Here is a 13,312-nt window from a genome sequence, read left to right as displayed (position 1 = left end):
TATATTATATGGGCTCCTCCATTCTAGACCTCTTGTTCCTAAACAGCTTGAAAGTGCTTCAGAATAGCTTGAAAACACAGCACTCAAATTTCTTCCCATCAGATAAGGCTGCTTTGCCCAAACAAGGAATCTGTGCTCCAGAAATCTACCCCAACATCATTACCACTGTCACAGGAGCCTGCCTTGGTGACACAAGGATTTCAAGACTCAAACATTGCCAAATCACATTTAATCACAAGTAACAATCCAAATGTTTAGAATGGAAAGCAATCCAAGTTTGGTTATTAATCTCAATTGGCTTTACTTGCCAGGAAAACTCATTTGGAATCTCAGAAGCAGCACTCTGCTATTGGTGTTCAAAGCCATAGGCAACATACCAGAAAAGACGGTCAGGTTTAAAAGCCTCCTACCAAAAGGTAATTCCATCCATGTTCCAATTTTGTCCAAGATTATCTACCCAGATTGAATTCCACAGAAGTATCTTTTCTGCTCTTAACGACAAAGCTCTAAAACTGAACTAAGATGAGAAAAGTCTGCAAATTATTCTTCCTTTTCCAAGATCATAAGAACATGGTCAGATTGAGTTAAACCCAGTTTGTGTTTCTTGTTCTCCTATTTTACTTTGAAAACAGAAATAAAAGTAGAAAGTTATTTATTGAGTAACAGCTTTAGTACATATAGATGGTGGAATGACGATTGTGATTTTTTTTTTTCATGTGACCGATTCATTTCCTTATGTTTGTATAAGGACTCACTCACTGCCATCCTCCTGCATTTTTTTTCCCCACTCTTTCATGTTCTTGACACAGAATCAATTGAGTATTTGGCAGGAAGAGGCAAATCACGGAGACAATATAAGTAGCCCAGGGGGCCCCTTAAGCACCATTTAAACAATTATCAAAGTAGCATTTCTTATCCCTTGAAGCTCTTTTGGGCAGAGAACAACGCACTCATGTTCACTTGCTCCTGTCGCAAATCCCTTACATTTCGCCTCTGAATAGCTAGGATTTAAATAAATAGGCATAATAGAAGCGAATAGCAGTGAGATACACAGAGGCAGGATATAATTATGCCACACAACAGGACAGTCTGAGATTTCCAGAACAAGGATTCCCTGAGCAGTCACATTCCCAGAGATGGCAGCAACTCCAGCTGAGACTTCGCTGTGCCTTGCTTAACGCTGCACAGCCAAAGCTGCTTTTCTCAGCCAGTGCTCCTACCTGCTGTGCTGTCTTGCAGTGCTATGCAAGGCATTCCCCTGAACAATGCCTGTTGGTATCAGCCTTATACTTTTATTCACTATAGTATCATATCCTCAAACTACAATAACCAGTATTATTTTATACCCAGCTAACTGCATACCTTAAAGTAACTGCACCAGTAGAGAAGCGTCGGACAATTCACATCCAGTGGGTAAGGAGCCAGATCCTTCACAAAAATAAATACTAACTGCAGTAGATGGCACATTCCCACCTGAAGGATTGCTAATATAAAGTGTGATCTTGATTTTAAAGTTACTGCACATACTTGGCCACAGCACATAAAGCCAAGGGGGTTTGTAGCTTCAAACACTTCTGCCCATGCAGTGTTTTAAATGCAATCATTCCCAGCACAATGGTCTGTCAGATTAGATCGCACTTGATTTTGGTGCAAGGAGGTACAGCCGATCACTCACAGGGAATCCCTGTAACAGTTAATAGAGGTGAATCTAAAAGAGCTGTGAAGATGTTTAATGAGGTTCCATCTGAAACACTCAAAGTACATAGAATATAATCCAGAACATGCAAGCACCTTCTTGTAGAGTTACATCTAATTTTTACTTAAAACAAAGGCAATGTTTATCAAGTTCCATCACCAACTGATCCGACAGAAGGCAGAAAGAACCCTACAAAATACTTGCAGAAATGATTTTTCCAGGAGGATTCTCGCCCGTGAGGAACCAACCCTAACAGCTTCCCCTGTATGGAAGAGGCCCATGGATCTGCTGGGTGTCAGGGCTCAAAGCAAACCAGCTCCCCTGCTGTAAGGGAGGAAACAGCAACGTGCTCTGCATTTGCATCGGTCATGTAGCTTTAGAGCCACAGCAATCTAAAGGGAACTGTGCAGCAAAGCTTTTTGGAGAGGTCTGGGGCTATAAGAGCTTCAGACATCTTGACAAGTGACTTATTTTTTTTAAAGGCAACAAAATCATAGTACTAGCAGAGGAAAAGAACAGCTACTCCATCCCTTGTGTTCAGAAAAGGCATAGGTGGGAACTTGAACAAATGCCAAAAATTCATGGGATCAGTTCAGCTTCAAAGGCATAAAGTTAGCATGCCTCATCTGTTATGAGGTCCCAGTTCCCATAAATGCTCATCAACAACACAGGCAGGGACTGCACCCCCCTCTCAAGCGCTTGAAATCTAATTGAGCACAGGTAGGAGTGAAAACAGTTGAAGTAGCTGACAAAGTTATGCGTGAGCTGAAAAGCAAAACCCGTTTTAAACCAGGTCACCAGACTTAGGGTTTATTGCTCTCTATCCACTACAATCATGACATATTTGCACAGCTACGACATCCATTAGGTATACACTATGAATAAAAGGAATGCTAGAGAGGGTTTTATGTCAGTGTTTACTTTGAGTAAGAAAAACAGTGTTGTTGCCATAGCAATGGACAAAGCACCCATTACCTGAGATGCTAGGAAAATTAAAGAATGCAAACCATAAATGACAGCACTTTAGTCATACTTGAGCATCATGAAGAGAGGCAAGGCATATTAATTTCCGAACTCTTGCAGAGTTTCTTTACAGATCTTCCACAGAATTAATATTAAAATTAACCAGCTGTCACTGTCTATAGACAGCAGATAAAGTCTTCTCTCTGCTCAGTCAATATTTTCACCCAGCTTTTACTACAATAGCTTTGTCTGAGACGGATAAAAATTTCAAGCAGTACCCTGGAGTCTGAGTAAATGGAGATTATACACCTACTTCATGTATTTATACTCAGGCTAGACTGCTGTTTGCAGTGTCCTTTCTAAGGTTTTGTACAGCTTGATTTAAGATACAGAAGGTCACTGAGGAATTACTCTGAAGCATGACCAAGAGCAGACCCTAATGGACTAGGCTGGAAGGTTGCCGATACCGTTGTGAAGTTGAGCTCATTAAGACTGGAATTACAGCTTTCATGTCATCGTGAGCACAGCAGTATCCAAAAAGAAATCAAAACCCATTGTCAAGGATCCATGTAATGCACTTGAATGCCACCACCACATTACCTACAAGGCTGCGTGACCCTCCTGACACTACAACTGGCTGGTGTAATTCTACCACCTACTTTCCATTCTTGTATCTGTTCTAAGCCTGTCTATTCAGACCAGCTCTGTCCTCTTCACAATGCACTGAGTAGACAAATGAATTCAAACTATTTTATCATCTACTGTCTCAGAAAATGTGCACTTACATACAGACAAGTGAATATTGTCCACTATCACTGATACAGGCAAGCAACCAACACCAGCTAAGTAAACACAAAAAAAGGCGTTTTGTTCATTCTCTCCTACAAGACTGTAATCAGCCTGCTACAGAAGAGAAAAGAAGCTGGTACTAATGTGGTCTCATGAATGCCTCGTATCTAGAGATAAAAAGCAGCCTGTGAATATTCTCATTACTTTTGACAGGACTAAATTCGGGAACATTCCTAAGCGACAGCCTCCCACTGTGGATTGGTGTTTCCTTTCCAGGGGAAAGGCTCTCTACACAGTCGGGGATTTTTCTAAGCTAGACATAACCTCAAGCAGAAAAACACTTGTGGTTGTATTTCTACAACCTGCTGAGACCAGGCACATCACATGACTGACTTCAGCAATTAACATCACAGCATCTAAATGCTTAAAAGCTACAGCAAAGCAAGGCCTAAGCAGCCATGTGCTCTACATGAAAATTTACCCTCTTAACATGGGATCCACAAATGCCCTATATGCCAAATGAGGAACCCCTCTGGCAGGTCAGCAACATCTGTGCCTTAATGACCAGCTAGAAGGCTGAACTGCCTTATCCAGCACTCCTGGGGTGAGTGAAAGGCAACATATGACTTAAGACTGCCTGACACACTGGACCATAATCTTTAAAGCCAAGTTGTGATTCATGGTCCACAGCTATTTATGTTGCCTAATGACTAATCAGAGAGGCTGAAGAACTGAGCTCTGGACTTCAGTGTTTAAATGCCACATATTCCTTTTTTAGTGAGCCTCTCTTTCATACAAACAGCTCGGTCTCATTGCATTTTGGAAATCAAGGATTACATCCTAATTTGTAAGAAAAAGCAAGTCTTTTTAAGCAGTCTGACAGCTGATAAGGCAGAAGACCATGTCACTTCTCCACTTATTCTTCCATGACACTCCCCAAGATATGAGCTCTCTTCTATTCTCTTGTCTTGCTGATTTAAGCAGCAAAATGAAAACCTGAAACAATGCTGCTGGAGATGATTAGACCGTTACTGCAAATTAACCCCCAGCAGCTTTGCTAATAGAAACATTTTGTAACCCACCAGGAATCAGACAAACAAACAAAACATGCTTAATTTCTTTTTAACCCAGTCTAATATAAAGCACAAATTAATCAGCTTCTCCGTGCAGTCAAAGCTTATGAAAATGCAACTTTCTTCTCAAGAGAGTATTGCACATCCCAACATATCTCCCTGAAGAAGAACACAGGACAGAGCGGGATTTAGAGGAAGCACAGAGCACTCCACTGGGCTCCCAAAGGAAATAGTGACAAAGATGAGGTCAGATGCCCTATATCTCTGTAAGAACACTTAGCATTCTTCAGAAATTAACTCCTGAAGCAGAACTGCAGTTCCCACCATCCTCATGTCTTTTGAGCAAGCTTCAACTGCAAAATGTCATAAGAACATAAAAACAATTCAAGTTCCTTGTGTATGTGCTGTCATGAATGAGGAGTGACACTCTGCCAAAAGGAACTGCAATCTGATGGCTTCCATCATAAATAATGACCACAAGCACCGGTAAAACAAATACAGATGAAAACAACAAGCTTTTATGGTTCTACTGGACCAAGTACCTTGGTTTATACCCCCATACCTCCCCTCCCTCCTCACCCAAAAATTGCCACAAAACCCTGGGCTATGACTAGATGTCCCTTCCAGTACCATGCCAGCAAGCTGCTACTGCTTTTTCAGCTGTAACAAGATGCACTGGGTTTTAAAAGCTTTTCATATTATTTTACTCAGGAATACTCATTTCCATTCAGACCTACAGGCTCACACACTTTCTTGCTTACAGTGACCTTGGACCCCAACAGCTCATCAGATAATCACACTGGGAATTCCCAGGAGGTTCCCGAATGCATCAGATCACAGCCTTTCCAACAGCCAGAAAACATCTCTGTTCAACTAAAATCCACTCTCAGTAACATGAAGTTTCCCTCCTTAGTGCTGCTTTGGGAGGACTTTGGTTTATATGGTATGATCTTTTAATGAGCCTCCATTGTTTCTAATCAGGCAAATAATCAAGGATTTAATTAACTTTTGTAACTTGAGTAACACAAGTGGCTAACAGTCTAAACAAGAATTAAGTAAAGGTGCCTTTCCTGATCTGCAAGCAGCCTTGCACACGCACAAGCTTTTTTTGGAGCCACCCTCTGCCCCACTACCAACCAGGGCATTTAGCAACAAGTGTTGCTGCACGTTTGGAAAAGATGACAAATTACTGTACTAGTTTGCTGAGACTGAAGGGAAATAAGGAAAGCAAAGTATTTCTAGGAGGAGGTTTTAACAAGATGTTTCAGTGTAACATTTCTGAAATTTATTTTACACACAAACATTCACCAAAGATTAAACAAAAACTTCAGCCCCAGCGCTCCTGCTGCAGAATCTGCAGCAAGCCATGCTGTCAGACTGCCAATGCCCTGATACCACACTTTTACTCTTTCCCTTTTATGGACTCCTCCTAAGATAACCCCTATCAATTTATCCTACTTTTCCAATCAGCATATTAAGGAAAAGTCTTCAAACCTACCGACCTGAAGTGCAGAAGTCAATTTCACTAAAGGAAATAGCCCTGAGTTTGGCTGAAGGAACCCAGAATTTGAGAACGCACTGTGGAAGTGACTGCTTTCACGGTACAAAGAAAATCCCTACAAAGATCACACTATTTAATGAAGGTTTTTCTTGTTTTAAGACTTCTGCACAAAGCTCCAGCTTACAGGCAGCTGATCAGGGTGTTCAGGACAATCTTTTTAAAAGGGAGGTGACAGCTTTTGATTCTCAGAACCGGGTACTCAGATTTCTATGAACTTCAGCATCACTGAACTTTACTACTCAGCTCCTGAACACAGCAGTATATGTGCATCTTCCCTTAGATTTAAACAGATCTCAGTATCACCTAACACTGCCTGCTGTCAATATTTATTAGGAACTGACATATAAAGCTGTCTCCACTGATCAGTTTAATAGCTTTTCTCACTGCATTTATCCTCTATCCTTCATCCAATCCGTAGATTATCACTGCTAATTGTCCATTGTCTTAGGCTGATTTGATTGCTGGACAAAGGTAATTCAGCAACTGTTTATAACCGACAGTTTGTTGGATTGTTGGGTGCAGTTTGTTGCACTGCAAAAGTCTGTAACAATAAACCTAAGGAAGGGATAAAGTATCCATTTTTCAACTCTTCCTTCTAATCAGACCAGATAACTTCATCCCCTTTCCCTTTACTTATCTTCCTCAATACCACCAGTACATCGGCTCAGCACTCTCTCCTTAGAGCTCAGCTGCTACCCAGCAGAGTAACACAAAGCATTCAGCACTCCCAGTTTTTGTTTTGGCCCTGTGCTGTACATTACTATCCCAATTCAAATGTGGTATATCAAGCCATGGAAAGACAGATGGAAAGATCCTTTAACGTCTGGAAAAGTATTTAGAACTGTAGAACAAAGCCAGCAATGCACACAGGCCAAACTTTTCAAAGCTGCCTAATGCTTTCCGCTCACTGGCTCCCCAGCACTACTACAGAAATCGAGTGGCCAGCTTCCCAGTAACCTTCAAATATCTCAGCTTACACATGCATTTCTTTCTGAAAGTTAACCTCACAAGAATGACTTGTTTTCAGTACGTTATGATCTTTCCATTATTTGTAGCCTGCTGGGTGTGAGGGAGGTTGACAGAAGCATTCAGGAACAAGGTCTCGCCCTGAGGATTTTGCTTTCTAATCCTTACATACAGTACACACAAACGATGACTCAGATTAGAAAAGCCTGAATACACAGCAATTGGTGAAGTGACAATCAATCAATGCAGCCCTATGGAATCCAGCGGTGTTAACTTACAACAGCTCCAGGAAGTGCACAGAAGACTTCAGTGATCTGTATTTTAGGAATTTATAGTTTTTTTCTGTTTTCCTATCCTGTGCTGCCTTACTGTCTACAGACATTACAACAATGCTGCCATATTTCTGTTCAAAGTTTACCCAACTGCTAGAAGTAACACGAGTTTTCCTTACTGAGCAGTCAATACTCAGTGCAATTTATCTCTCCTTTAGGGGTCCAGAAGTCCCTCCCACTGGGAGGAATACAGCACAGTGATATTTCCCTTCTTCTCTTCTGTTAAGATTTTCCCATTCACTCTACCACTGGTAATATATGGCAAATCCAAAACCCCTTTTATTAGAGGAAGTTGAAGTCTTTTAGGAACAGGATTGACACTTCTGAGCATAATGCTGACCAACTTGCTTACATTTTGCGATAAGCATATAGAAAATACTTGCACAGACTTCACAAAGGTCACCCAGCAGGAAAGGGCTGTGGGAAAAACTCAGATCTTGTAACTTATCAGCATTGTTTGAACTGCTTTCACAACAGCTTGCACTGACTAGATGCATGGGAGGAAGATCTGTTTATTCAGACAGCGCTCCTACTGCGTTAATGCACTACCATGCATAATTCACTTCATTCCCTGTCATGTTAGTCATTTTCTTCGACTTTACTTGTGTCATAAGGCTGATAAGTGTATGGATACTGCAACAGGATTCTGAATTAAGATACAATTTAAGAACACAGTTTCAATTCCACTGATTTGAGGATATGAGGTCATTTAGATTAGTCTGTTTCACTTGTGCCAGAGAAGATTTGTAGCCATTCTTTTCCTAAAGCAACGATCACATGTTGTTTACTTCAGGACTGGGATGTTGCAATACCTCAATGAATACTATACAAGAAGCAGAAAATAAACCTACAAAGCCTGAGGACAGTGTGTGGTGTGTTTTTCTTTAGGATGATTAAATGTGAATGCATGTCACAAGACGTAGGGATCGCTGTGCTGGGAGCCCATGAACACAAGAGGATACAGCCCTACATCTAACCAGGCAAATGGCCACAGAGAAGGTTAAAGCAGCCCCCAGGCAGAACCAGCATATGTGCTCACTTCTCCCTGCTTGTTGCAGTCCAGTGCTCTTTCCTGGGAGGTATCAGCACCTCACGAGTTGCTGGGTCACATCCCACACTTGCACATCCACGAAGTTTTTACTGAAAAGAGAGATTTTAACCACAGAATCAGGGAACTGAACTGGGTTTTTCAGACCTGCTACCAGCACTCAAGCACTGCCTCATGGGACAACAGCAACGAGCAGAGGGCACCAGCTGTCCTTTTCTACAGCAGGGTCAGGTAAGTTGTTAGAACAGTTTCTTTTTTTTGCTTTGTTTTAAAAAAGAAGGAAAATAATGCCAAAAAACACCACTGCACTAAACCATGGAATTATTCTTTCATGCCTACCAAAGCTTCCACTTGATGCTTTAACTGCACAGATCAGCATCTGCAGTAGATATGAAATTTTAACGTGCCTGCAAGACAAAGTTTTCAAAATTGACAGCTGTTTTGGAATATTGACATTGGTTTGAGATGTACCACAGGACTGACTTGCTTTCTAAAGATCAGTGCCACGTGGTGTGCTTTCTCCTCTCTCTCAAAGGAAAGAAAAACAAACACCACCTCTCCACCTCCACTGGAAGTTAGCAGAGAGCTTAAAATCTTCATCTCTTCCACCTTTCATGTCTTTGTGTCTTGAATTTTAAGCAAAAAAAAAAAAAAAAAAAAAAAGCAAATCTTTTTCACCAGAAGTGTTTCAACAAGAAACCATGGCCTGAGCTTTGCATTTATGATAACACAGATCAATATACCAACAAATGTCAGAGTATTTACTTTTACTTCAAATAAATCAGTTATCTGTTCTCAAAACCAAGAATAATTCATTTTGTCCATAATGCAAGTGACACTACTGATATCCCACGTACCATTTCTGTACGATAGACAGAAACCATACCTCTCAGCATGCTAATGCAATCCTTGCCTAGGCAGATTCATTTCAGAGCAAAGAAATACATCATCAGATTGGAACAAGCTTGTTTCATCTTCCAACTCACTTTTCAGGAAGATAAAGACTGAAACAGACCTTCAAAGGGTGATCCCCTCCTCTCCCATCCACCCAGCAAATACCCAGTTCATTGCCTTTGGATTTCTTCTTTCACCACAGCTATGCTTGTTATGTGGAATAGTATTCTGTTTCTACTATTTCATGAAAAAGGATTTTCAATAGAAGATAAGCAGCGCAGTCAGAAAAGACTTCTGTAATGGAGGTTTCACTCTGTAAACAGGTGTCTGAGAGATTATCTCACCAACTCAACCAAAGCTTCAAACATGAGAATGATTCTGGGATAACTAAAATCCCAGTTTTTAAATAAAAGCCTTTTATCTGCCAAGCAACTCTTCCTGCTCTAAAGGCTATTCTCCTTGCTAGTTGTCAACTATGTATTAATCTAATTCATATAAGCCTTAGAAATAAATACTTTCATGTGTAGAATCTTTTGGGAAACTCTGATTCCCTGAGGCTTTAAAGAGCAATTGTTATTTATCACCGTGGAGATTTCCCTTGAATTCAAAGCCTGGTAACCAAAAGAAAAAAATACATAAACTATCTCAGTGATTAACAAGTTTGCTAGTCTGCCATCCCTCAAAGGATTTCCATTTCGTTGATAGGGAAACTGCTATAGAAGGAAATGAAAGTGATCTGACCCAGTAGGGTGTTTCTTATGTTCAGAGGTATTGCTTTCACCATACCTGCCCCAAATAATTGCAGTTATTTCTAACAGTCCTTTACAATCAATGGCAATATCAAACACATCAGGATTTATTTCAAAGGATACACATATTGGCAACGACAAACGATGCTTAACCATAAGGAGACAGTTAAACCCCCCTTAAAGAGTTCTCATAACAAAACCTACTCTGTGTGGGAGAGGCAAAGCACTGTCAGAGCACTTAGAGAAAAGTAATTGAAATTTTGCTACATTTAAACTATGCCTATGCAACAAAAGGCAAGTTTTTAAAAAGCTATGTAAAACAGAGAACTTTCCTGGTGCCTTACAGTCTGTTATTCCACAAAATTGGCACCACTAAAGCAGCAAGTTACCATATTCTGTATTTTACTGCATGATACTGACATGTGTTAAGTGGCACGGCGTACAAGTTAAAAGACTCCTAGTGACAGAGGCTTTCAAGTCCTCTTTTCACTGTTTATGAAGGAAAACAAAGGATTTCAATGATTAGGTGTAACATTCACCTGAAGAAAAATACACAATGTGGGTAAACATTAAATTGATTTAGATTTGCCCACTATCCCCAAGTGTGCATCAGAAACAAGAAAAAAACATCCTACTATACCTGAGTATGAACTGATCCACCGTAGAATTGTTGGCAATTGTCACATAAACATTCACCACCTCTCCTTGTTTGACAGGCTTTGAGGGCAGCCAGACGACGATGTTACCATCCAGCCGTAGCTCTGTTAGCTGAGAAGTCTCCTGGCCTCGATAGAGGCTGATTGATCCAATCCGCTGTAAGTGGGACATGCTTTCATCCATGCCATCTTTTCCTGGCCGGATAGCATTTCCCTTCCTTACATCCTCAGCAGTACACTCTCCCTTCTCATCTCCTGGTTGGACAGTGTAGTAAAGCTCCACAGGGCTCCCTTCAGTAAGATCAAGTGGCTTCTTACGACCTGTGACAACGGTGGGGGGGTTAAACCAGCCTGGCAGCAGTTCCAGCTCTGCCACACACAGCCCCAGGTCCCCCTTCAGCCTGCAGCTGCCTCTGACTTCCCGCGTCTCTCGGAAGGCGAACACCCGCAGGCAGGGCAGCCTCTCGGTCGTGCTATAGTCATCCCAGTCCCTGCCCACAATGTAGAACAGGACCTGGACTTTGGGCTTGCTAGGGTAGATTTTGTCACTCATTATGTAGGCCTTAAGTTTCCAGTTATAAGTGAACTTGTTAGCAGATCCAAAGAAGCTGGAAGTTATCATTAGGTCCTGGGGCACAACTTGTTCAATGGAAAAAGGTCCATAGCTGGCATTTAACACAGGAGGTCTCTTGGCTTTATATGGGAAGAATGATTCCACCCTGGATTGCAAACTGGAATTTCTCATGAAGTCTTGGTTGGCTTCTTTGAGGAAGAAAGAGGTCTCTGCGCTGAAGATGCGGTAGCTCACAGGTAGGTAAGTTGGTGAAGAAGAAAATCTCTGATTATTGTCCAAGACCCCTCGATTCTCTGCCACTAATAAAAGAAAAGGTGACGTTGGTTAGATCAAATCTACTTATAGGCTTAAATAAATGTTTGTTACAAAGTTACATGGAGCTGAACAAGGAGCCAAGGACTATCATTAGATGCAAAAAAAATATATATAGTGTAACTAAATGTTCAGATATAGCCAATTCTTTTTTGCATTATGTACACAAAAGAGAAACAGTTCAGATTTCACTGCCACTTTGCACTGATCATAGTTTTCATTTTGTTACACATCCACAGGTGATTGTTGCCACCAAGGTTCAGCCAGCAGAACTGAAGCAGTGCACTTCATTCTTTTAACTGCCGCACATCCATACGAGACTCAGTCCTATGCTATACGTATCCTTCAACTGAGGGCAACAAAATCTTGTGCCCCTCTAAGTTTAGGCTGACATTCAGTATTTCCGCACCACCTGGAAATAGGAGGAGGAAGGTTTGCACAGCAGAATCAATGGCTGTCCCAGTAGGCATTTTACACAGCCAAACTGCTGCAGTGCTTTCCTAAAACACAGCAAAAAATAAAAATTAAAATAAAAAAAATCCCATGGAGGACGTGGCTTTGCTGCAGAAGCTCTTTGAACACTGACAGTCATCTGGATGAGAAATTAACAGATTATGTTTCACTCCTACACATCGTCTCATCTCCCTAACAATAGACCAAACAAACATGCAAGTTTGCACACACCAGTTCTTTTACATACTTGCCACAAACGGCAGCCAAAGCTTCCCAAAAAGCAATTCATGACCAAACAGGGTGCATTCAACTACTAGCAGGGCCATTTTCCCCACTATACCAACCCCCCACCCCTTTTAAACTTCCCACCCAGTTAAAGTTCACTCCTGCCTGTGCAATCTTTCTATTCGCTCACAGCACACCTATGCACGCAGCACATCTGTAAGGTGCATGAACCTCCGCTCCCCCAAGTCTGCTCATTGCTATCCCTGTAATGAACGCTGCCAGGAAATCAAAGACAGTTTTTGCTCTACAGCCAAGAACAGAAATTGCTTTTCTAAGAACTGACACATCCCATTTTATTCTCTTCCTCTGTCAAGAAACCTTGCCCTTGCACTACTATTTCTAGCACAAAATCTACAGCTTTACAGGTTTATACTGTCAGTAAGTCAGCTTTCTAAGTTGTTTGATCACACACATCACTGGCTAGGAATATCTCAACAAATGCTTTACATATGTAAAAAGTTAATTACATGCAAAAATTACGTATGTTTCAATACATGTAATAATGCATGCATATTACACATTTATATTTGTGTATTATATGTAACATAACTTATATATGTCTGTTTTATATACAGACATGAAATAGACATCAGTATCATAGCACACACTGGCACAATTTGAGATTCAGCTAAGTACCAAACTTGATTTGACCAAAATGCTGTTCATCTTCATAATAGGCAGATAACATACACTGGTGTCAAACAAGATGAATGAGAAAATTACCTAGTTAAAGTAGATAAGAATTGAGGACAGCCTTATATACAACACGTGGATTACTTAATACTCACAGCCCCTCTTCCAAACTCATTATGAAGAGATTAATTGTAGGTACAGAGGGTAATTGAATGAAAGTGCATCTAGTGCTAGACTGTCTTTAGTACTTAAAAATGGACCCTGCCCTCAGACATGTCAATTCCTACGTCCTTGGGGAATCCCAGAGTCAGGATTTAAGGTTCTGTAT

At 41.0% G+C, this 13,312-nt stretch overlaps 1 protein-coding gene across 2 annotated transcripts in view; it reads right to left on the bottom strand.

Moving 5' to 3' along the window:
• The window catches only part of TMEM132C (transmembrane protein 132C), a 180,207-nt gene that overhangs the window by 119,545 nt on the left and 47,350 nt on the right, over window positions 1–13,312 (bottom strand). For both annotated transcript variants that reach the window (XM_052690812.1, XM_052690813.1), the window contains exon 2: window positions 10,712–11,600. In XM_052690812.1, coding sequence (XP_052546772.1) covers window positions 10,712–11,600 — 889 coding nt within the window. The remainder of the gene's footprint in view (window positions 1–10,711; window positions 11,601–13,312) is intronic.

The sequence above is a fragment of the Tympanuchus pallidicinctus genome, unplaced genomic scaffold (genome assembly GCF_026119805.1).
Source record: "Tympanuchus pallidicinctus isolate F22 unplaced genomic scaffold, pur_lepc_1.0 scaffold28, whole genome shotgun sequence".
NCBI lineage: Eukaryota > Metazoa > Chordata > Aves > Galliformes > Phasianidae > Tympanuchus > Tympanuchus pallidicinctus.
This window is presented reverse-complemented; position numbering and strand designations above follow the sequence as displayed.